At 40.3% G+C, this 24,749-nt stretch overlaps 1 protein-coding gene across 1 annotated transcript; it reads right to left on the bottom strand.

The window, feature by feature from the left end:
* Positions 1–10,404: 10,404 nt before the first annotated feature.
* gfap (glial fibrillary acidic protein) lies at positions 10,405–19,047 on the bottom strand. Its single transcript, XM_053515350.1, has 9 exons — positions 18,563–19,047; positions 14,994–15,054; positions 14,450–14,545; positions 14,177–14,338; positions 13,721–13,846; positions 13,303–13,523; positions 13,138–13,181; positions 12,868–12,953; positions 10,405–11,791 (listed from the first exon to the last, which is right to left on the bottom strand). The coding sequence occupies exons 1-9, from the start codon at positions 19,045–19,047 to the stop codon at positions 11,750–11,752; spliced, it is 1,323 nt and encodes a 440-aa protein (XP_053371325.1). The 3' UTR covers positions 10,405–11,749.
* Positions 19,048–24,749: the final 5,702 nt, after the last annotated feature.

Here is a 24,749-nt window from a genome sequence, read left to right as displayed (position 1 = left end):
TTAAAATTTTCCATTTCATATGATATTTTATCACTTATATATTTTTTTATCATACAGTAATTATTTTCCTCTCAAATAAGATCAGTTGCAATATTAAAGTCTTGTATATATTTTTACAGTATTAAGGCATTTCTTGTGCTAACCTAGAAAGCAGGATGTCTCTGAGGAAGCAAAAGCGAGAATTGCCCTGAATAAAGAGAACGATAGAGGAGAGGAAGAGGGTAAGGACACTTAAAAAAAAGAAAAAAGACATGCTCAGAGCACATGAGCTCAGAAAGACAAAATCAGGAGAATGGTAAAATGGTAGAATGATAACAGTTTATTATACCAGAAAGTAAAAGATGGAAAATGTTACTTTGAGAGAGAAAAAAGAAGTAGGTAAATGATGATGATGATGATGATGATGGGAGTCAATAGTAATGATCACAATCATTTTCAAGGTTGAACTGAAGACCTTGTGGATGTGCAACACACTGTGCCGTCCAAATTAGATTAATCTCAGGAAAATAAAACAAAGAAAGGTCAGGACAGATTAATTAATTATTCTGACATTTGTGGAATGACATCATTATACAAGAAAGGTCAGAAATAAAGAACTCCCTTGTGGATGATTTTTTTGATTAGGATTATTTGAAAACTCAGGACACTAATGTAAATTCTTAATTATCGAAAAACATAACCTTACATTATATAAACTACTTCCTGTTATGTTAGTGTATTTGAATGAGCACTCGGCAAAAACACAGTATTGGTGCTGACTTTATTATTTTTTTATGTTATATACAGTATCTATAGCTACTTTTAAAGTTTATGCAACATGTAGGTGTCCCTAAAAATTCCAAGTTGCTAACTTCAGTCGTTTTGGAGAGATGATTTTATATGTGGCCCAAAAATGGCCATGTTTCAGCGTTATACTGTCTCACTTCAAACAATAATGAGTTACAATGCAAATTACTAATATTTCTGTTACAGGATCACCCGGGAATCGAACATGTTGCAATATTTTAACAATTGTGCACATTAGAATAATACACTAGGTTTATATCTTTATGTCTTTTCATGTGAAATCTAAAGTTTCATCTGAATGACAATTGAGATCATTGAAAGATTTGAAATCGAAAAAAGTTACAGACACTACATGAATAAATTGTTTTTGGCAAATGTGTTACTTTTTATCTGATAAAAATATAAATATGTATGCATTTACAAAGAGATAAAAAAGCATTAAGTGTTTTGAAAAAATGGTGTTATATGATATCGGAAAATTAACTTTTTCACTTTGGTGAGACACTTTTCAGCACCGATGCCATGTTTAGGCTGATTGCATCTAAAATTACTGTCAGAAAATTAATCAACACCTTCTGATCAATCAGGTGCTCATGACTAACAAATGTAAGTAAAACATTTGGACACAATGCTTATAAGAGTAATGTTATGACATCATTATGTAGGCATCGATAGGCAGCACGGTGGCGAAGTGGTTTGCACCGTGACCTCGCTTCTGCAGAATTGAGAGTTTGAATTCAGCCTTCAAGCCAGCGTGCATGGAATTTGCATGTTCTCCCCAAGCTTGGTGGGTTTCCTCCCACAGTCCAAAGAAATCCAAATGATCAGGCTAACTCTCATCCAAATTGCCTGTGAGTGAGTGTGTGCATGGTTGTTCCCTGCGATGGACTGCCCCCCCCCACCATGGTGTATCCTGGGATGGGCTCCAGGCCTCCCACGACCATTAAATTAAGAATGAGTGAGAGTGAGGATAAGGATCTGTGTGTGTGTGTAAGTGTGTGAGCAATGTTACAGGGCGTGTTCAATGTTTTATCTCAGTGGGCTTGATGAGATCGGGAGCTAAACTTAACCGTCCGCGGTGCGTCTCCCCTGGGCACAGAGACAGCCTGTGAGTAAGACGGAAGGGGACGTTTGCTATGTTTGGATTGCTCGAGTCAGACGAGAGAACTGAGCTTGAATCATGCTTTCCTTTATAGAAAGTTTTACTGCCAGCGAATGAGAAATTTTAGCTTCAAGGGTATTGTAGCTCACTGAAAACTTGTGTACTAAGGTATATGATCAAAAGTATGTGAACACCAGGCCATCATACTCATATATACTTGATGATTAAACCGTTTCATAAATATACCACTTCAACTGTGCTTTTTTTCCAGGAAGGCTAAATTTAATAGCATGGCTTGCGTTTGTTTAGCTATGAGAGCATTATTGGGATCAGACGTTGGGATGTCAAGGGGCCTGCAGTTCCAGCTGACGTTCGGTGAGGTCGAGGTCAATCAAGGCTCTGTGCAGGACAGTCAAGTTATGCCAGTCCAACCTTAATTCGACTTTATGCACCAAAAATCCAGAGGTTTTTTAAAACCCAAGAATGCCAATATGAAGACAGTCATGAGAGTAAAAAACTTCCCTATACTCTATATAATCTCCTGCTACACTAATGCATTTATCCCTGTGCTTGGATACCATCAAAGTAGAAAGCCTTCTCAGGACGCCTGCTTCATTCACGTTTGAAACGCCGGCCTCCCAGGAACTCCTGTAACGACATGTGGAAATGGCTTGGTAAAGGGGATGTGGCGATACCTCCCAGCCGAGTTCCTGTCCCTGTGCAGGTGGTGTTGGTGAAGACAGACACAGACAGACTCGTCTCTTCCGCATGTTTCCACTAAGTTAACCGCCAGTTTTTCCACTCTCTAAACGTCCACTGGAACGACTGCAGTGGGCTCTGAGCCTGGGCTCGTCATTCACAGCCTTCTTTGAAACTTTTGACCATTCAAATGTTTTACTGCGGCTAAGAGTCTCATCACCGTGCTGTGCTTGAAGTCTTCTGTAAACGTCAATCAGTTTTATGCCTTCATTCACCAGAAATTTCATCACAAGTCCCGGTTCGCCTTCCCGTATTTGCACAGTTGTTCTACAGTATTAGATTACTGACGTTAGAGGACGCATTCAAAGAAGAGCCATAAAGATTTAACCCTGAGATTATAAAAAAAAGATTTGGTGGGATAGATTCTTCTCTTTGTTAGAAGCACTTAAACATTACCATCTTAACCAGTATCATTATATTTTTTTACGCCTTTAATTGCTGTGAGTGCTGTGAGTACTTCACTTAATTTAGCTTAAGCCGCTTTGAATAAACTCATCTACTGAATGAACAAATGTAAACTGTAATTTGAGTGTGAGAGCGGAGTGGAAATCCTTCGTCCCCAGCCGTCCTCCGCTCTTCTGTCTGACGAGAGGACGGTTTTATCTGTTCCACATACCTCAAGCTGCACAGACCTGCACCGTAGCTCTGGTACTGATAACTCTTTATTCTAGAAACATGCACACACACACACACACACACACACACACACATGCTCGCAGGATAAGAGTGTGGAGGAGGGGGGCATACTCTACATAAAAAAAGAAGTACAGTCACAACACGTCCTGCGAGCACAAACACACACCGCAAGTGTCCGGATAAACTATCTGCAAAATATTAAAAGGGTCTCCATGGTTACGCTGCCGAACCATAAGCTTTGCCTTAGTTACACCTTCAACTCATGTGCTGTTTGGACAGATGAACAGAAACAAAAGTTGTATTTAATTGAATTAAAATACACAAAGCACTTATTTTTTACATTGAAAGCATTTTTTTTTAATGCACTCGGCCAAATCACAGTGTCGGTGCTGATTACGTTTTTATCTTATACATATAATACAGAAGTGTGTGTGCGCCAAAGAAGCTACTTCTGAAATGTATGCAACATGGAAGTTTTTTCGGCAAAAGTTTAAAAAGTAAAAAAAAAAAGTCATAGTGTAGTGTCCGTAACCATGTCAAACTCATGTTGCAATTTCTTAACAATTAAGCATTTTAGAATAATACACTTTTTTCAGGTTTATGTCTCTATGTAAAATCTAAATTGATCAAGTTTAATCTGAATGTCTACTGCATCATATGAACATTTACGAAAAAAATGACGATCTGATCTGAAAATTCACTTTTTCACCCAGGTGAGACACTTTTTTAGGACTAATACCATGTTTGGTCGACAGCAAAAGTGATCGCCTACTGTACATCTACTGTATGAAAGAAGAAGAAGGGAAAAAGCGGAGACTTGTGTGAGTAAATCATCTCTCAACATTCATATAAGAAAATGAATCAACTCGAGCTGACTCGTGACTTGTTTGTAAAAGACACAGTAGGCAGAAAAACGCTTAATTCAGCGTGACAGTACTGAAGTGCTAGAGTGGTGTGTGTGTGTGTGTGTGTGTGTGTGTGTGTAAGCAGCGCTGCAGGATCACACCAGGGTTAAATATGAAGAGATGTCTGATTACTGATCTGAAGAGCTCCCTTTTCTCTTCCAGTAAACTCCTGTCCTTAAAGCTCTAAGTCTCTCTGATCTGCACGCATAAGATGTCAAGCCTCCCTATTTCACTCTTTCTCTCTCTCTCTCTCTGTCCCTGACTTCAGATAAGACTTTTCCCTCACCCATGATAGAGCAGAAGCACTTCGCGTGGAATGTGCCGAACAGGAAGAGGAGCGGTTCAGCTTGGGTGCAAAGATTATCAGATGCAAATCATCCTGTACTCAAGAGCTCAATTTGTTAATGAAGCCTTGGGTCAGGGGTGTGTCCGGTCTGCGTACAGTATGTACAGTACATGGCATGCTCACTGTACATGATACGATCTCTTTGTTCAAAGGCCACAAAAAAGACCACACATTAGGTCAACTTTTGATGAGTTGATCAATCCAGATGGACAAATATCTTCATCCATTAAGCTCCATTATGGTGGCATGGTGCCTTACTGGTTAGCACTGTCGCCATGCCCATCCAGGGTCGGGTTCGATTCACACCTCAGGGTCTGTGTGCATGAAGTTTGCATGGCGGCATGCTTGGTGAGTTTCCTCCGGGTGCTCCGGTTTCCTCCCTCAGTCCAACGACATGCAGAGTAAGATTGGTGTTACCAAATTGCCCAAAGTGTGTGGGTGAAAGTTGACCAGAGGGCCTACCACTGTCATAAAATGGCAATTAATACAATGATCCATTGGATCACCGTTGGATTCCATGGTCCCTAGTTGGACTGCAGAGGTTCCTAGATGGATGGATGGATTAAGCTTTGTTAGTTTCTTTGAAAGAATTTCAAATTATTTTTTTTTTTATAAAAGTTAAAGAAAATTAATGAACACCATTGGACCAATCGAGCATCCAGTGGCATTACAGCATAACATGTTAAAGATCAACTGTGTCAAGAGATCTTTTGAGAGTGCTCAAACTGTTAAGGCTCTGGATTACTGATCCAGCTCCCACACACTGTCTGCCACTGTTGGGCCCTTGACCCTTGACAGTGCAAGAAAAAATTATTTCACTAGGACTTTTACTTGTGCAGAATAACAAACACAGTTACTGTATGAGAGTAAAAACTCCTTTTATTTCTTTAGATAATCCCCTGTGTAATGGGTTCGACCCTATGTGCACAGGCAGCACCATAAAGCACGGATACAAGGCAAGGTCTTACGGGAAAAAAGGTCATTGATTTAGGAAAAATAGGGAAGAAAATTATTAAAGAAGGAAGGACGAAAAGAAAGGGGAAGGAAGGAAGTGCACGTACAGGTCCTGCACATACAGGTACCATGACGCGCTTCTCCCACTGTCGATGGCTGGCCTGGTCCCTCCCAGCTCTCTCCGTTACTCCGCGGGAGTCCTCGCTGACGTCTGTCGGCTTTCCCGGCTAGGATTGGGGGCCCTAACGCAAACCTCCTCGCAGCCTTTACTCCTTCGGCGGTGGGGCTGTAAAGGTGGGCTCAGTGCGGGAGTGAACGTGCCGCGGGAGTTCGCGCAGTTGTTTCCCTTGCTGTCTCCAGCGCAGAGATCAAAGGGCGGAATTCCAGTGTCCTTTTTAAAGTCCCTGGGGCGCATGCCATTCTCTCTTGCTCCACCGCATCACGTACTTCCCGGACCCCGGACTAATCTCCGCGCCTTGGTTTTATAATGCGGAGCAAGCCCGAGATCCTATTAACGTTAATTATTGCCAGCCGGCCCGAATAGGCTACACTAATGCACTTATTATAAAGTTTTTTTTCTGAAACGCCAGATAAAAGGATGAAAGTCCTTTAATGGCCCAAGTACAGTGGAATCTTGGATTACGAGCATAATTCGACGAAAAAAAGTGAAAAATAAATCTAGACAGACAAGTGTTTCCGTTCTTTCACGCAGGCGCTGTGTGTTTGTATGTGTATAAGTTTGTGTATGTGAAGCTAAAGTAAGAAAAGAGGAGGAATCAGACTCTCTCCTCTCTCTCTCTTCTCATCTTACACAGTAAACCCTTCTCTATTATTTAAATTCCACACACACACACACACACACACACACACACATTAAAAGAATTTTATCGGAAAATGTACAAAGAACATCGCTAATAACACTTGCACGAGTGCACGCTAACAGAATCACTGCTGTTAAGTAAAGATAAACAAATTAATCTGCACTTTACCTTGCAGGAGGTGTGTGTGTGTGTGTGTGTGTGTGTGTGTGTTAACGCGAGAGGAGAATGAGTGTGTGTGTAAAGGGACACAGCGTCCAATAATGAAAGGCTGATACAGAGAGAGAGAGAAAATAGATCTTTAACCTTCTAATGAGACTTTCCTTTGCTTTACACGCACGCACATGTATGTGTTATAATAAACAATACACGCGCGCTGTACACACACGCATACAAATACAAAATAAATTGTGTTTTAAGCACACACACTTGGTCACAATGTTATAGTAAACAGTACACGCGTGCACGGATGTTGATTAGCCCAGTAAGTGACGCGCACTAACACACAGCGTGTGCGGGTCCCAGCGGGGGAGACGATTACCCGCAATTCTGCAGCACAAGAAAGAAAACATTGGCTCAGTTCAGAGGCGCATGCATGATACGTGATACTCGGTACTCGTAAACCAAGACAATGCTCGTTTTTCAAGTCAAAATTATAAAAAATTTTTGCTTGTCTTGCGGAACACTCGCAAACCGCGTTACTCGCAATCTGAGGTTCCACTGTATGTGGAAATGGCTTGGAGCAAGGTCAGGATTGTATAAGGAATTCTCAGACAGATGCGTCTTTTCTGTAAGTAAGCGTCAAGTTATCCATCAATTTTCAAAGATTAGGCAGATTATGACTGCAGGGAGCTCTGAGCCACCCCAGCCGGGATCATTATTCACGGACGTACAGCATTCTTTATGTTTTACTTCAGGTAAGAGTCTCATCGCCATACTGGGTTTGAAGCCTTCCATAAATGTCAATCAGCTTTACATCTCGGGTCACCAGCAATTTTAAGCAATTTGACTTGTACCTCATACATATATGGGTCTATTATTATTACCTTTGTTAAGCTTTTTAACTTCAGCACAACATTTTTTGTCGGTTTGATCATGAGCTCAGATTTTTATCTTGTTACATGGTGTGCTTTAAAGAGCCACACCAAAAAAAACAACTAAAAACATAAACTAAAAAAAAAAACAATAAGGAAGCTCCACAATTTCCTTAAGACCTGAAGGGGGTCTGTAAACCAAAACTAAAACTCTTGATCCTCTCGGGGCGTTTTCCCCTACTGAGGAATTATGTGTGATCTTATGTGCTTTTATGCTTGACACTTGACTTGACAGTTGTTGTGCCGCTCTCGCTCCGGCTTCTTGCGTAGACTTGGCTGGGTCTTTTGCCTTGTCTTTGTCTTTGACCCTGATACCTTTACTGGTGCGAATGATGTGCAGTTATCAGAGCCCTTAAATTAACTTGCCTACAGATGGCTCCCAACGTCTGAGAGTCAATCTGGACCCTACGGAATTTTTTAAATAGTTCAGCGTCCAGTGTATGCCAACCCTGGTTGTCCTCGACTCGACATTAATATGTTATCCCATGAGCAGGTAAAGGGTGGTGGTGGGGGGGTGAGGTTTAAACCAGTTCATTTCGGGCCCTGGATTTGCAGTGTTAGAAGATCTTTGGGGATGGTGCTCATGGGTCTCCCCCTTGGAGAACACTTCCTTTCTACCCCTTACTACTGCCCCTCAGGGATACTGGGGCTGGTGGTTTCTCCAAGGTTGTCCCATACAGTAAAATCACAGGGTTCATTTAAGATTTGAGTTCATTTGCATCCAACTGTAGAGAGGTAATTTTTTCACTATGGGTGTTAATTGATCACTTTACTCTGCACCTCCCAAAACATGGTTTGATGGGTTGTTGACTATTAAAGTAAATTGCCTCTAGGTGTGATCGAGTGTGTGAATATGTGTGTACATAGTGCCGTGTGATGGACTGGCTGTCTTCCTGGGTGAATTCCCGGCTCATGCCCAGTGTTCCTGGGATAGTATCTGTATCTGAATACCGGAATACTGTATCTGTCTAGTGATTAAAAAACGCTCGAGCAGCTGTAATGTGTTGTATCTCATCCATGGACGTCTCCAGCAATCTGCAGTCAGTCAGAGACAGTTTGTCTCGGTCCCTCAAACCAAGCTTGGGTCTCTCACACACACACACACACACACATCACACATGTACTGCTCTCGTTTGATCCGTGACTGTCAGACGACACACTGTCAGCCCTTATTACGGTCACTGTCTGCTTTCCAAACAAATGAGTTTTTTCTGTATCAAACACACAACTGCTGCAGAGGTGCTTAAAGCAATTAATTATGTATAATAATAATAATAATAATAATAATAATAATAATTATTATTATTATTATTATTATTGTTGTTGTTGTTGTTATTGTTATTATACTGAAATATCTCTTTAATGATTACTTATCATTTAAAAAAATAAAAAAGCTGTCCAAACTTGCCCAACCCTATGTAAAAAAGTAATTGCCCCCTTGCTACTAAATCAGGAATGACTGTAATTAACCACAATTTTTGGAAAGCTGAGTTAAATTTCAAGAAATCGCTTAAATATAACCTGTCTGAGAAAGAGAAGCACGCTAAAAGACCACAAAAAGCAACACATCATGGCAGTTCTTTTTCCTGCGTTTCTTGATGTTCCTCATCATTCCTCTGGCTGGAAGTTACTGCCACAATACCGTCCTGTCCTCATTCCAAGTCATTTCCACATGTTTGTGCCATTAAAGGAGTTCCTGGGAGGCCAGCGTTTAAGATGTGAAGCAGGCAGTTTGATCATGGCTCCGGCATGCTCAGAAGATTTTCTACCTTAACGGTGTTCAAGCACTAATGAAACACTGGGATAGGTGCATCAGTGTAGCAGGATATTATATAGAGAAATAAAGGGAATTTTTACTCTCAGAACTGTGTTCTGTTATTCTGCACAATTAAGGGCTCTTGTTAGACTAGTGACCTCACAGTCATTTTACCACCAGAAACAAAAAAATGGCCCTGATCCAACATGCAGGATCAGTACAAGCAGCCAAAAAATGGTGGGATGGATATCAGAGAAAAACTAAATCCTAAAGGCTGGATTTGGATTTATGCCATTCATGCCATTTTGACATAAAAAAATGTATTAAAAAGCCATTAAATATTGCCTAGTTAATTTTCTCTATTCTGAACACTAGCAGTGATTCTGCCTCTCTTAATATCTGGGGTTTAGAGGTGATGTACAACTTATTTTCCTAAAATAGACCGAAACCCATCTATAGATGGAAAGATTAAAGTGTGTATGTTTACAAGACATTATAGCTATGATTAAGCTCCAATTACAATAATCTTCATATTGTAAATAAGAATAATTATACAACAGTTAGATCCAACTGAGTAATCTGATTGGACAAGAGGCATCCCGGAGGGGTGATAATAGTCACGGTTAGTTAGTTCTGCCAGTCGTGGAACAATGTGTGATAGCGACAATGTGTGATAGCGACTCACTCACTCATTGTCTATACGGCTTTATCCTGTATTCAGGGCCGGGGGGACCTGGAGCCTATCCCAGGAGACTTAGGGCAAGAGGCGGGGTACACCCTGGACAGGGTGCCAATCCATCGCAGGGCACACACACATACACACACACACACACACACACATGCTCATTCAGACACTATGGGCAATTTGGGAACGCCGATTAGCCTAACCTGCATATCTTTGGACTGTGGGAGGAAACCACCAAGCACGGGGAGAACATGCAAACTCCACACACATAGAGACGAGAATCGAACCCAGACCCCGGAGGTGCAAGGCGACAGTGCTAAACAAACAAGCAAATCATAATCTGTTGATAACAAGTGGAACTGTTGTATAAAAGCAATATCACTCTCAAGGTCATGCTGTTGTACCGAATATCAGCACATCTATAATATCTTCATTACTCTGGCGCATGACCACATCACAGTCCTGCTGATACTCAGGACAACAGCACGACCTTGAGTGTGATATCGCTTAATTCACCATTACCACATTCAAACTGTCGAACAACAACAACAACTGTAGCAAAACTGCTTTATTTAGATCAGGAACGTGAGTTAAACAAGAGACGTCACGTAAACGCGTTAACAGTAAAGCATGAAAAAATTTAAAAACAGGACAGACAAAGTTTAAAATAAAAAAATAGAAATCCATTCACGTAGCACCTCTGATAAATCCCCCTCGCTAAGACGCTTCTAAAAGACTTTTCAAATTCCCAAAATGTCCTAAAACCCGCCGGATTCTGTACGTCTGTGCAGACCACTTCGACATGAAGCTACATCTCGCTGTCTGTTCCACACCTACTCAAATCTAGACAACAATCATCCTCTCTAAAAGAAAAAAAAAAAACATAACTGAAAGGTTTAATTGACAATAAGACATATACTACTGAACGATGCTACGACGCTACATTACCACTACATCATCTACCTGCTCAGTGCTGCCTTCACATGAACATCGGATGTGTCCTGTCTTCCTATTGTTTCTAATATGAAGCTATCGCTAGGGTACTTCGCTAGCTCGGTATCTATTTTGATATTAACGTTTTTTATTATTTCCTTTTTTTTTTTTTGTGCTGCACGTTTTCACATGGTCTTTACTTCAGCCGAATCATGTGACACCTGTAGCAACTGTAGGTGAAGGCTAAGAAGTATAACGTATAAAGCTAGCAAGCTAGCATCTTTTCGAAATTAGAGGACAACGTTTTTTGCTCTTTTCCACATGTATAGCTTCACTGTGATTGACAGGAGAGAGAGACAGTATGTCCCGCCCACGTTTAGAGTACGCCAGTTTTGCTGTTTTGTATCTCCGAACACTTTTTATTGTTGTGTCTGAACATTTTTTTTTTTTCTATTTTAAAAATTTTAAACATCCATGACTAATTATGTCTTTGGCGTCATGATGACAGAAGTAAGTAATATTTAGGAAAATAAATTTTCCACAGCACCAGTCATTGAAACCATGCAGTTTACCCTAAATTACAGAGATTCTGACGTCACGCGGAGGCAGCACTTGGTCTACTTGAGCAGGAATTAAACACAATCTCTTTAATTAGATCCAATCCGACGTCACTTTGAACCCTTTCTCTAACAGCCTACCTACGTTAATCAGAGAAAGAATTTCCTTCTTTGTTAAACACTCAGTTTGACTGACAGATGTTAGTAAATGACTAAGAGATTAAACGACTATTTAAGATTAAAGGCTTAAAACTTGCAAAATATATTGTTTTGTTAATTGTGTTAATTGTTGTACTATAACACTTATTGATGTTGTTTATGAGTGTTATCTCAGCGCTCAGTGTGTATTCCTCATGTGTGTGTGTGTGTGTGTGTAGCGGTTCAGGCCGCTCGCTCCACACTCGACGCGGCCACGCCCTTACGGCAGCTCCTTTCGCTCCGAGGTCGACTCCTTTATGATCTGAAAGACAGAGAGGGACCCGGTGAGGACGAGCCGGGTCGAGAGGTTTCATCCGGCAGCACAAGCAGAACAGATGCCGCTCAGTTTTGCATGCAAAAGTATTCGCACCCTGCCCTCTGCTGCTGACTCAGTGTAAGTACAGGCTGTACAGGATGGGTTACATGGACTTACACAGGGACTGACAAACAACAGGAGACGTAAGAATGATAAAAGAAAGAGTTTGAAAAGAAGTGTTGGAAAAGAAAGAAAGAATTGCAAGAAAACAGAATTCATAAATGTAGCAATTAATTAGTTAATTAATTGATTCATTGGTTGCTTAATTAATCAACTGTGGAATGTATCGCAGAATAAATGAACAAAAGAAAAGAAGGAATGAACAGCAAGAAAGGTATTGAAGGAATCACAAAGGAAGGAAGAAAGGAAGGAAGGAAGGAGTTAAAAAGAGAGAAAGTTTAGGTGAAAGAAATGCATTTTGCATTTAAAAAAAATGGAGGAGAAGAGCAAAATCAACAAACAGACAAATAAATAATGTTTAAAAAAAATAGAAGAAAAAAAAGAAAAAAAGAATTTAAAAAAGTAAAATTGTGAAATTAATAAAATAATCAATAAAATGATTGATCAATTAACCAACTGTGGGATGAATCCAGAAAGGAAAGAAAGAAAAAGTTTGGATAAAAGTAATAGAAAATTTAAGAAAGAATGGAAGAGAAGGCACAATTACAAAATAATACAATGGAAGAAAAAAAGAAACTAACAAACAAACAAATAAATAAATAATGGTATGGAAAATAGAATTAAGTAACAAGTAAGAAAAAAAGAAGAAGAGGAAAAAAGAAAGAAAAAACGAAAGAAAGAAATAAAGAAAGAAAAATACAAAATAATAAAAGAAGCACAGAAGAAAGGAAAGAATATTTATTGTGGAATTAATCAAATAACCAAATAATTAATTAACTGATAAAATAATTAATCAACTGTTTGATCTATCACAGAAGATAAGAACAAAAAAAATGAAGAATGAATAGCAAGGCAGGGTTAGAGAGGGAGGGAAGGAGGGACGAAGGAAGAGACAGACGTACCTCTCCATCACGCGTCTCCACAGTTCGTACGATGATGCTCCTCTTAGTGAGACTCTCAGGAGGGGTTTTAGTGTCAATGCTGGTCTCTGATTAAATGAGGAATAAACAAAGGACATTTATTACAGCAGAGAGACAGAGAGAGAGAGAGAGAGAGAGAGAGAGAGAGAGGGAGAGAACAAGAAGAGAAGAAATGAATCATAAATATCACTGAATCTGTCTCCATGTTGTCGGTCACATGACCTCACCAGGTCTCACAGTCCTCTCTCTCACCTCTGAACTGAATGTTGGCGAAACTCTGCACAGGAACAGTGATCCTGACAGCACACACACACACACACACACACACACACACACACACACACACACACACACATTAAAGATCTGCCTGTGTTTCAGTCATTAACATTTAAACCCCGCGTGTCCCCGTGTCCTCACCGGCTCTCCTCTCCCTCCAGCAGCTTCCTGTAGGTGGCAATCTCGATGTCCAGTGCCAGTTTGACGTTGAGGAGGTCCTGGTACTCCTGCAGGTGTCGCGCCATCTCCTCCTTCAGACCCTGGATCTCGTCCTCAAGGCGCGCCACCGTGTCCTGGTAGGCCGCCGTGTCCGTGGAGAAACGCTCCTCGATCTCACGCAGCTGTCGCTCCAGAGAGTCATTCTAGCACAAAGAGAGAGAGAGAAAGTGTGTGTGGTTTTGAAAAAGTTACGCTAGGTTATGTGTTTTGTGACATTTTGTGATAAGTAATAAGTGTAAGTAATCGCAAAAAAAACAACAACAACAACAACAACTTCAATCTGTCTATGAGGAGTGTGTGTGAGAGTGTGAGAGTGTGAGAGTGTGCGAGTGTGACTCACGGTTCCACGCAGAGACTCCAGGTCACACGTCAGGGCCTGAATCTGTCTGCGGTAATCGTTGGCCTCCTGCTTCGCCTGCCGCAGAGCCTCTGCGTTCCGATTGGCCGCTTCGGTCAGATCCGCAAACTGGGACACGCGATACACACACCAGCATGAGAGGATGTTGTTGTGCCAACATAGGGTATATAACAAAGTATTGAGATGAAATTTTGTTATTGACCAAATACTTTTTTTCCACCATAATTTGCAAATAAATTATTTAAAAATCCTACAACGTAATTCTGGATTTTTTTTTTTCTTATTTTGTCTCTCATAGTTGAGGTGTACCTATGATGAAAATTACAGGCCTCTCTCATCTCCTTACGTGGGAGAACTTACACAATTGGTGGCTAAATAAATACTTTTTTACCCTACTGCACATATATGTGTGTGTGTGTGCGTGTGTGTGTGATTAACCTTGGAGCGGTACCACTCCTCAGTCTCCTGCATGTTGGAGGTCGCCATGGCCTCGTACTGAACCCGGATCTCCCTTAGTGCCGCAGTCAGGTCCGGTTTAGACACGTCCAGATCCACGTGGACCTGCTGGGCGTTCAACTGGTCCTGCAGCTCCCGCATCTCCTACAGAGAGAGACAGAGAGAGAGAGAGAGTTGAGAAGTCTTTCCTGTCTTGCTGTGAGACTAGCTCAGGCCTTCGGTGTAGAGCAGAAGACACGATGAGAGACAGTTCACCTCCTCGTGGACTTTCTTCAGGAAATTGATCTCGTCCTGGAGAGCTTCGATCTTCCGCTCCAGCTGCACCCTGTTCAGAGCCGCCTCGTCCACATCCTGTAACGGAGAGAGAGAGAGAGAGACAGACAGAGAGAGAGAGAGACAGAGAGAGAGACAGAGAGAGAGAGAGACAGAGAGAGAGAGAGAGAGACGGCTATATTACGACACTGTCTAACACATTATCAGGTCAACATTAAGTTACACATGGACTTGTATAATGAATTCATCACATTCAATCACAACAATTAAAAACCCTGCGTAATTGGAGACATGAAGTTTTCTGTGAGGTGTTTGTTTAATATTTGGGGAAGGAGTCTCCAGTGTCAGTGCTCTGGAACAGACAGACGTAAAGCTGAAGGTAAAAGTCGAGGTAAAACAGAGACCTGCTGGTGAGGGAGTTTTAAAAGTTGTTCATCACTTCATGTCACCTTAAGTTGTGGTTACGTAGTGTGTGTGTGTGTGTGTGTGTGTGTGTGTGTGTTGGAGCAGCACTTAGGTTACTCGCCTGTCTGAATGCATTCAGGCTGTTTTCTGCATCTTGTCTCAGCGTTGTTTCATCCTGAAGTCTGCAACAAAGTCAGATTTCGGAGATGAACATACAGAACATCCAACGCAAATTACACACTCACGCAAAAACATCCAGAAGCGGCAACACCTTTAATTGTGCAGAATAACAGAACACAGTTCTAAGAGTAAAAACTAAGATTCCAACATTTCATTAGTGCTTGGATACCAGAAAGTTCTCTCAGTAGGTCGGGGCCATAATCGTATCGTCTGCTTCAAAAAAACACAGAAACGCTGGCCTCCCAGGAACTCCTTTAATGTGGAAATGGCTTGAAACGAGGTGAGGACTGCATGGGGGATGTAGCAATAGCTCCTAGCAAAGTTCCTATAATGTGCAAGTGGTGTTGGAGAATGATCGTGTGTGATGTTCCGACAGGCAGATGCACCTTTTCTGCAATTTTCCAGGATTAGGTGTTCCACTCACCAAATATTCACAGGAACGACTGCAGTGTGCTCTGAGCCACCTCGGCCAGGATCGATATTCACGGACGTAAAAGTATGGCCTTCTTTAAAATGTTTGCATCATTCACATGTTATACTGCGTAGGTCTAATCACGGTACTATGCTTGAAGTCTTCTGTAAATCTCAATCACTTTTACGGCTTCACTCAGCAAAAAGTCTTGGTTTGACTTGAAGGTCCATTGTATATACATTTTCTCTGCAGCTTTATTGTACTTAAACCATATTTTGCCATTAAGTTTCAAGTAGGTCTTTAGTAGGCCTAGGACCGTGGGGTATCTCTGGTTGTCTTGCGGAAGAACAGGGTTTAATTTCCCATGCCAAAGGAGTGCACAAGTCAGTGCTGTCGCACCATCAGTGCTGGAGGAATGTGATAGGAAGTGCATCAGATTTTAAATCGAATGTGTGGTGACCAGCCGAAGAAAGCAGAAGCAGTAGAAGAAAAAGTAGAAGAAATGGATGAAGGCTTACTAAGCACAGGAACTCAGAGTATGAAAATGTTGACAGATAAATAAGATTATCTGAGATGGGGCGCCAGATCCTACATCTTTTGCGCCGCTGTAAAGTTAAGTCTTTATTTGTCACATAGACATTACTGCACAGTGAAGTTCTTTTCTTCGCCTATCCCAGCTTACTAGGAACCTGAAGTCAGTGTGCAGGGTCAGTCATGACCTGCCATGCCTGGAGGAGATAGGGTTAAGGGCCTTGAACAAGGGCCCAATAGTGGCAACTTGTTGGAGCTGGAGCTTGGACAACCGGCATCAGATCAGTAACCGAGAGCCATAACCCTCTGATCTACTGTACAACTGCCTTATGAAATGAAATATGACAAAGGATATTAAAACAATTGTTTAACCAAACCATATTTTATGATAATCGAGAATTCATAAAGGTTATAAAGGTGCTATGAACCAAAATCTGCAAACCCAATAAATCAGCCGAAAAGACACAGTAAAACTGAGCATTGTTCATGTAAACCAAGGCTCAGCCGAGTGAGAGCAGATTCCTTTCAGAATCCCTGGAGAGCAATATAAAGTAGACCTCTACAGGAAGGAAAGTTGCAGTGACTTCATTTCTTTTATTAGGACCTCAATAAAAGCAGTAGAGTCATACAGTAGCACTAGAGCAATGAATCAGTCCGAAGTACCACAGGACATGCCTTCTTAAACTCTTAAGTAATTCATGTTCTATTTCACTCTTCCAATTATAAGTTTTGTTCATTGTAGTCATGTTACCTACTGTATATAGAACAACTCGATTTGAACATTAAACACCTGAGTCGTTCCCCTTAACTCAGGATTATCGCCCTCACTCCACTGGGAAGGCTTTTGACTGGATTTTGGTTTAGTGTACGAACCGTATAGGAGAATTAGGGAGGTCAGGTGTTAATGTTGGGATGTTTAGGAGGCTCCAGTTCCCAGTTGGTGTTCAGTTGGGTTAAGTTCTATCATGGTTCTGTGCAGGAGCATTGAATTTACCAAAGTTTGGAAAATGTTAGACGAAAACGCTTGGAGATTCTAATGTCGAAATAAACTTTGAAGCTGGCTTCTACGACAACAGGTTTGTGCTTAAGTTCTAGTGAAGGTAACATGAAATTTTACAGCATACAGAGATGTTCTTTAGTTTGGCAAGGAACCACATATGGGTGTAACAGTCAGGTGTCCACATACCTTTGGCCAGTATTCAGACTCTATAAAGGGAAACATTCCAGGAAAGGACATAACCACCAAGTAAGTGATGGTTAGAAATGGCTTTTTTTTTTTTTTTTTTGAAGTTCAAACCAACACTCTTAAAGTCAGTCTTTACACATGACAAGTTTTTGGTTATAAATTAAACGAATAAATGAAAGGATGAATGAAGAGCAAAGTTGTTTTTAACCTAATCAAAGTCAATACCTCAAATTCAATTCTCCATCACTTTATTACTCTCTTACTTAAAAACAAAAATTGAGGTTCAGGTGATAATGTGATATATAATGATGTTATAATGATAACTGCAAGAGTTTGAGCAGAGATCTTTATACGTAGACGTGCAGATGTTTAACACCAGCATAGCTGAGAAAAAAAGTGAATTGTTGCTGGGGCAGCAGGCCATCCCCCTCCGGCTTTAGGCTCTTTGTGAAGGCCACAATGCCCCTCTGCACATTTCATTCATTCACTTGTTTCTCTGTTCAATTGTGAGCCTGGTCCTCCCTTCCCTGCCCCCAAACCCCACCAGCTCCAGGGACCCGTCTTGTTAAAGTATCAGGCTTTAAAACAGGCAGCTAGGCGAAAGTGTGAGCGAATGCTCATGTAGTGTTATCACTATACAACACTTTCAGGGCTATCACATTCAAAATCTGGCTCAGTTATCCTTGTCTGCTTGTTACTGGTCAGTGAGGACAGATTGACTGGATGCATCTCAGCAGGGTTGATGATCTGAGGGTGTATATATATTTTTTTGTTGGGGACCCATCTGCTGTTTTTTACATTCCCTCAGTGCTTTGTCTTCTGGCATGCACTAGTCTGACACTCCCACTCACACCAAACTTCATTCATTAAGTTCTGTTTGCCGAACTTTAGAACGAAACTTTTTTTTAAGTAAAAATCAAAAGTAAAAAAGCCATCCATTTTTACTATACAGTAAAAATCTATACAGTAAGGCATCTTTTTTTTTCTTGCATTTTTCTTTGACTGTATTGGTACACTGATTGATCTCTTTATCAAATCCATCCATGTCTTCAACTTTTCATCATCCATCAACCATATTCCTCATCCAGTCTCCCCAATTGCCAAACAATCGATTCTAATATATTCATCCCTCCACCAATCCATGCAACTACTGATCAATCTCTCCCAAGCTTAAACCCATCAATCGTACAATCCATCTCTTTCTCTACCAATTTATCCAGCTATTTATCAATCCACCTATCCCTCCACCAATCCATCCTGACATCCCTCAATCCACATGTAGATCCACCTATCCATCCCATATCTAGTCTACCCATCTACCCATTTATCATCCATCCATTTATTTATTAATTTATCCATCTATCCATCCATCCTGCTTTACCTTTGCTTCAGTGTGCCCAAATCAGCCGCCAGGTTGTCCCTCTCAATCTCCAGCCGTGCCTTGGCATTGTTCAAGCCATCCACCTGTCTGCGCAGCTCCCTCAGTTCCTCTTGGTAGATGTCCCCAAGCCGGCTCGGCTCCTTCCCACGTAGCTGATTCAGTTCAGCCACCAGTACCTTGTTCTGCTGTTCCAGGAAACGCACTTTCTCGATATAGCTGGCGAAGCGGTCATTCAGGCCCATCATCTCCACCTTCTCATTGGTGCGCGTCTCACGGTACTGAGCCTTCAGCAGCGAGTCCGTAGAGAAGTCGAGCCTCTCGGTTCCCAGGGACAGACGGGAAACGCTGGGGCTGGACAGGACCGTGTGGCGTGGGGTGCTGTGCAGGGACAGACGCCCGAGGCTCCTGGTGATGAGCGGGGCCGAGGGGCTGCTCTGAGTCCCAAAACGCTTACGGTAAGACGAGAGGACACGCTGGCTATCCATGATGAGGGTTAAATGGGGCCGTGAGTGAGTGGAGAGAAGGCTTTTATAGAGAGACAGGGGTAGAAAGAGGGGGAGAGGAGAAAGGAGGGGAGAAAGTGGGGGAGCAGAAGTTGTGTGTCACTCTTACTCTTTGTGCAGGAATTGTTTATGCCTGTCCAGTCAGTGACAAACATCTTTCTTTTTCATTATTTAATGTGTGTGTGTGTGTGTGTGTGTGCATGTGCATGTGTGTGATGAACGGTGGGGCCACATGGAGACACAAAAATTCTATTCATCCCTCAAGGAAAGCAAAAAAAAAAAAAAAGCCATGGCGACAGAAAGAAAGTGAGAGATGTGAGAGTGAAATGAAACAGTCTTGTGTGTAATTGTTGGTATAACTCCACGTCTCACTCTGTGTGTGGGCATTTTTAAAAGAGCACTGGTGTGATTGCATAATCTGCTGAGTGTGAGTCTGTCTCCTCCATTGTGCTAATCCTGGAAACATCACACACACAAACACACACACAAAAACTTGTTGAATTGCTAAACTGCTGTCTCATCTTTGCCATACAGTCCGTTCCACTTGGAGAGGAATCCTGGACGCTCCTTCAGGCAGACCTTCTGGAGCTCCTTTTGTTCAAATGGACTTCCCTCTTCAGTTCACTCCACAGAGTTTAGATCAAAAGGCTGGCGTACCATGGCCAAAATTTTGCAACCCATTTTGGTGTTGATTTGGACGTGTGTTGTTGGTCATCACCTTGTTAATCTAAAACATTTTGATACACTGCAAAACTAGGAGCAAAACAATATACATAAAATAGTATAAAAATAGTATAAAAAAATCAACTTATGGTTGATCTTTGAAGGTCCAGGGCATAAAGTTAAATGATAGAGATGGTGCAGTTGCACAGCATAAGGGCCTTCCTTGATTATGTATAATGTTTGATAAAAATATAAATGTTGCGGCATTAGGAAAACCCATCCATCCATTCATCCAACCATCATCAGCTCCTGAAATACGGTTGGCCAAAAGCTTCATTTCTTGGCAAATGATGAAGTTCAAAAACAGAATGGGGACAGCCATGGGGAATCCTTTATCCAGAAACAGAGCTCCAAAGCCTGTTTTCTGCAGCCACCTTCTCTTTCGCTGTAAATCAAAGATAGCTACTGTACTAATTGATTTTAAAAGAGTATAATATGGCATGGGTCATTGTGATTAGCTATCCCATACCTCACAATTGCACTTGCAAAAAGAATGCAATAACATAGTCAGTCCATTCTACATCTTCTACCTTGGTGGTCCTTAAGTTACATCTAAGGTCTGGATACCGACTATACTTTCTGTATTAAATTGTTACTCTGGGCATTTAACTTGACTCTAAATACAACGGCACCTCGGCATACGGACTCCCAGGCCTAAAATTTTGCAACAAATTTGCCTCAGCATATGAAGCATTTTCAGCAAGTAAACAAACCAAGTCGACTCAAATGCCGGCTTATTTGCGGGTACCTCCAGGAGCCATTCAAAACTTTTTTATTTTAATGCATTTTGTGCACGATTTAGTGAAGACGTAGCACCATGGGTCCCGAGAATGTTAGCAAGGACGGTAGCAAAAAGAAAAAAGAGCCACTTTTAGTTTTTAGTTTGGTTTTTAAGACAGATGGCGAGAGGAATCATAAATTAAGGTTAAGTGAGGTGCATTTTATTATTATCTATTTATTTAATGTTTTACTTAATTTGCAATTCGTTTTACAATGTATGATTGTTTTAATTTTTTTATTGTTTTAATTAGCAAAAACTGATTTCAGTGTTGGAAATGGGTAATACTGGGTGGCTGGAACCGAATTATCTGCATTTACATTATTTCCTATGGGAAAATGCCTAAATTTTGCAATATGAAAATTCACCTGTAGAACTCACCTCCAAAACAGATTAAATTCGTATGCCGAGGTACATCTGAGCGGTTTGTTGTTGTTTCTTTTTTTGTCGCGGAAATGTTAGGGATAGACGCTCACGCTAACTGAGAATGTGTGTATTTGGTTGACTTAACAAAGAATAAAATCTGACACTTTTTTTTTTTTGTGTCCAAAGACCTCCATTATAGAGCTCAAAGCTACAAGCCTAAATACATTCCATTGTAAAGCTTGGGCTACTACTACTACTACTTTGCTATTGTTTTGCCTTGATATAAGAGCAGCCAAATGGCTTACAGGTGGAGAAAAGGATAAATGGCTGACAGGTATGACTTAGTAAGAGCCATGTGTGTGAAAAGAGAGCTACAGCGTGAATGCTAACAGCGCGGTTAGCGTGTTGGAGCGTCTCCAGCGCGCGTCCTCAGCTAATTTGTGCTTTAGGATTAGAGCAGTGGCGTCATTAATAAGAGAGCAGAGTGGATTGCTAAGGGAGTAAGCGTGGTTGCCTCAGACGCCGTAACTGAGCGAAGACCTTTCAGACAGTAAACATTTAGGGAGAAAGAGAAAAGAGTTCAAAAGTTTAAAACCCCAAGGCAAACGAGTCTGTTAGCATTTTCCAAAGCAGACTCTTTACAGATTCTTCTTTCTCAGATAGACTTCTTCAGTCTTTTATGTAAGAGAAATAACCAAAGATTCATGTGTGTGTGTGTAAGTGAGTGAGTGAGTGAGTGAGTGTGTAGCAGTGATTGAGAACAACATATAAATGCTAATGAGCTGCTCATGGACTGATCGCTAGACAAGGCAAATCCCTAGCCAGACTTCCCTGGCAGACCAAGTGTGTGTGTGTGTGTTCTTATTAAACAGATTTAGAGATTTAGTTATTCCTCATAACATTGATTTTTAGGTCTTACATAAGCGGATAAAGCCTAAAGACCTGGAATGAACAGATATAGTTGTGTGCAAAAGTTTGCACACCCCTACTTTTATATTATAAGGACTGACAGTGCATTTATTATGTAACAATCAAAATGTTTTTTTTTCTTTTAATAACAAAAGGAACTTAAATAGAAAGAAAACTTAATATACAAGAAAATAATTTCAACAAAATTTTCATGTTTCTTATGGATTTTTTTTGTATTTGATTTTATAATTTTTATAATTTTTTCATCATTTCCCAATGAAAAGTGTTTTGTTCCTTACTCGTCTTGCCATGTCATCATTCCTGTACATCATGACTCCACTAACAAGTCATAAACCCTCTAAAAATAAGCATGTACCCCCAAGCTCAGCTGTTGTGTATTGTGAAGCACCAGTGAATAAAAGCAGCGATGGCGGGAATGACGTGAGTCAGCAGCAGATCGTCTAAACCCTGCTCTGTTCACAATGGGAGAGATGGCAGCCCTGATGCACACACACAATGTCAGCCTCGGTGGCTGAGATTAGCCATGAGGGAAGCCATGAACACATCTACATCTGAGTTATTCTTCTCAGCCCAGCACCAACACACAAACATTACCACGCGTTATACTAAATGACTGCTCGCTTTTGATTGGTCATCAGGTGTTCGCTTCGTTGTGATATGTTACACTTGAGTAGTGAATTTGTCTGTAAGGAAATGTTTATTTAACATGCAAGCTGCGCTCGAGTCAAACCGGGACTCGTGATGACATTTCTGGTGAATGAAGCCTAACCTCATTCCAAACTATTTTTACATGTTAGGGCTATTAAAAGAGTTCCTGGGAGGCCGGCGTTTCAGATGTTAATAAGTTAAGTTAAGCCCTTATTTGTCACATATAAATTACAGCACAGTGAAATTCGTTCTTTGCATATCCAAGCGTAACTGAGGTCAGAGCGCAGGGTCAGCCATGAGCAGTGCACCTGGAGCAGTTAGAGTTAGGGGCCTTGCTCAAGGGCCCAACAATGGCAACTTGGGAGAGCTGGGGATCTAACCATCAACCTTCTGGTCAGTAACTCAGTGCCTTAGCCCTCTAAGCTACAGTACTACTGCCACTACCACTGTCTGATTTATAAATTAGATAGGCAGTCCGATCTTGGCTCTGTGGTATTGAGAAAATGTTCTACCTTAAAGGTAGCTACCCACTAGTACAACACGGGGATAAGTACATTAGTGTAGCAGGGGATTATATAGAAATAAAGGGAGTTTTACCTTTCATAACTGTATTCTGCACAAAAGCCCCAGTTTGACTCGAACAGCCCTTGTAAATGTGGAAGGAACCTCCAGCACGTTGTCATGTTGATCTGTAACACAGAGACTACTTGGAAGGTTTATAAATGTTAAAGAGACACGTATTGCTCGTGATGTTAAAATATTTCTATACTCCTTTAAATTATCTGTATAGTACTTTATATTATTTGTATAGTACTCCTTTAAATTATCTGTATAGTACTTTATATTATGTGTATAGTACTCTATATTATTTGTGTAGTACTTTATATTATTTGTATAGTACTCTATATTATTTGTATAGTACTTTATATTATTTGTATAATACTCTATATTATTTGTGTAGTACTTTATATTATTTGTATAGTACTCCATATTATTTGTATACTCCTTTATATTATTTGTATAGTACTCTATATTATTTGTATAGTACTTTATATTATTTGTATAGTACTCTATATTATTTGTATAGTACTTTATATTATGTGTATAGTACTCTATATTATTTGTATAGTACTTTATATTATTTGTATAGTACTCTATATTATTTGTATAGTACTCTATATTATTTGTATAGTACTCTATATTATTTGTATAATACTCTATATTATTTGTATAGTACTCTATATTATTTGTATAGTACTCTATATTATTTGTATAATACTCTATATTATTTGTATAGTACTTTATATTATTTGTATAATACTCTATATTATTTGTATAGTACTTTATATTATTTGTATACTCCTTTATATTATTTGTATAGTACTCTATATTATTTGTATAGTACTTTATATTATTTGTATACTCCTTTATATTATTTGTATAATACTCTATATTATTTGTATAGTACTTTATATTATTTGTATAGTACTCTATATTATTTGTATACTCCTTTATATTATTTGTATAGTACTCTATATTATTTGTCATTCGAACATTTGAAAATTTGTCTCATTTGAAATTCTTTATAGTAACATAAGTGTATTTAACTATATTAAGTCAGCTCAGTCGATCCCGCTAATTGTCATTTACAGACCTCCAGGGCCGTACTCGGAATTTCTTAGTGAATTTGCAGATTTCCTCTCAAACCTAGTCATTTCTGTAGACAAAGTGTTAATTGCTGGAGATTTTAATATTCATTTTGAAAACCCAGAAGACCCTCTGAGAACTGCATTTATGTCTATACTGGACTCGGTAGGAGTAAATCAGTGTGTAGTAGGACCCACTCATAAAGCAGGTCACACTTTAGATTTAATAATATTATTTGGATTAAGTATAAGAAATTTATTCACAATACCACTATCTGAAGTTATCTCAGATCACTATCTTGTCTCATTGCAAGTGTGTCACAATAATAATGTACACACAGCGCCGCGCTACCGTATGAAACGTACATTCACATCAACTACCAAACAGAGTTTTATCAGTAATCTCCCAGAGTTCCCAACTTCGATTAGATCACCGTCTGACCCCACAGAACTCGATCAGGCGACTGAATATTTAGAGTCGACATTTCGCTATACCCTAGATAATGTAGCTCCAGGCAAAAGAAAAATTATTAGAGATAAAAAACTTGCTCCCTGGTATAACGATCACACGCGCACTTTAAAACAGACCGCTC

The sequence above is a fragment of the Clarias gariepinus genome, chromosome 16, assembly GCF_024256425.1.
Source record: "Clarias gariepinus isolate MV-2021 ecotype Netherlands chromosome 16, CGAR_prim_01v2, whole genome shotgun sequence".
Taxonomy (NCBI): Eukaryota; Metazoa; Chordata; class Actinopteri; order Siluriformes; family Clariidae; genus Clarias; species Clarias gariepinus.
The sequence above is the reverse complement of the archived record's forward strand: the minus strand, read 5'-3'. Positions and strand labels throughout refer to the sequence as shown.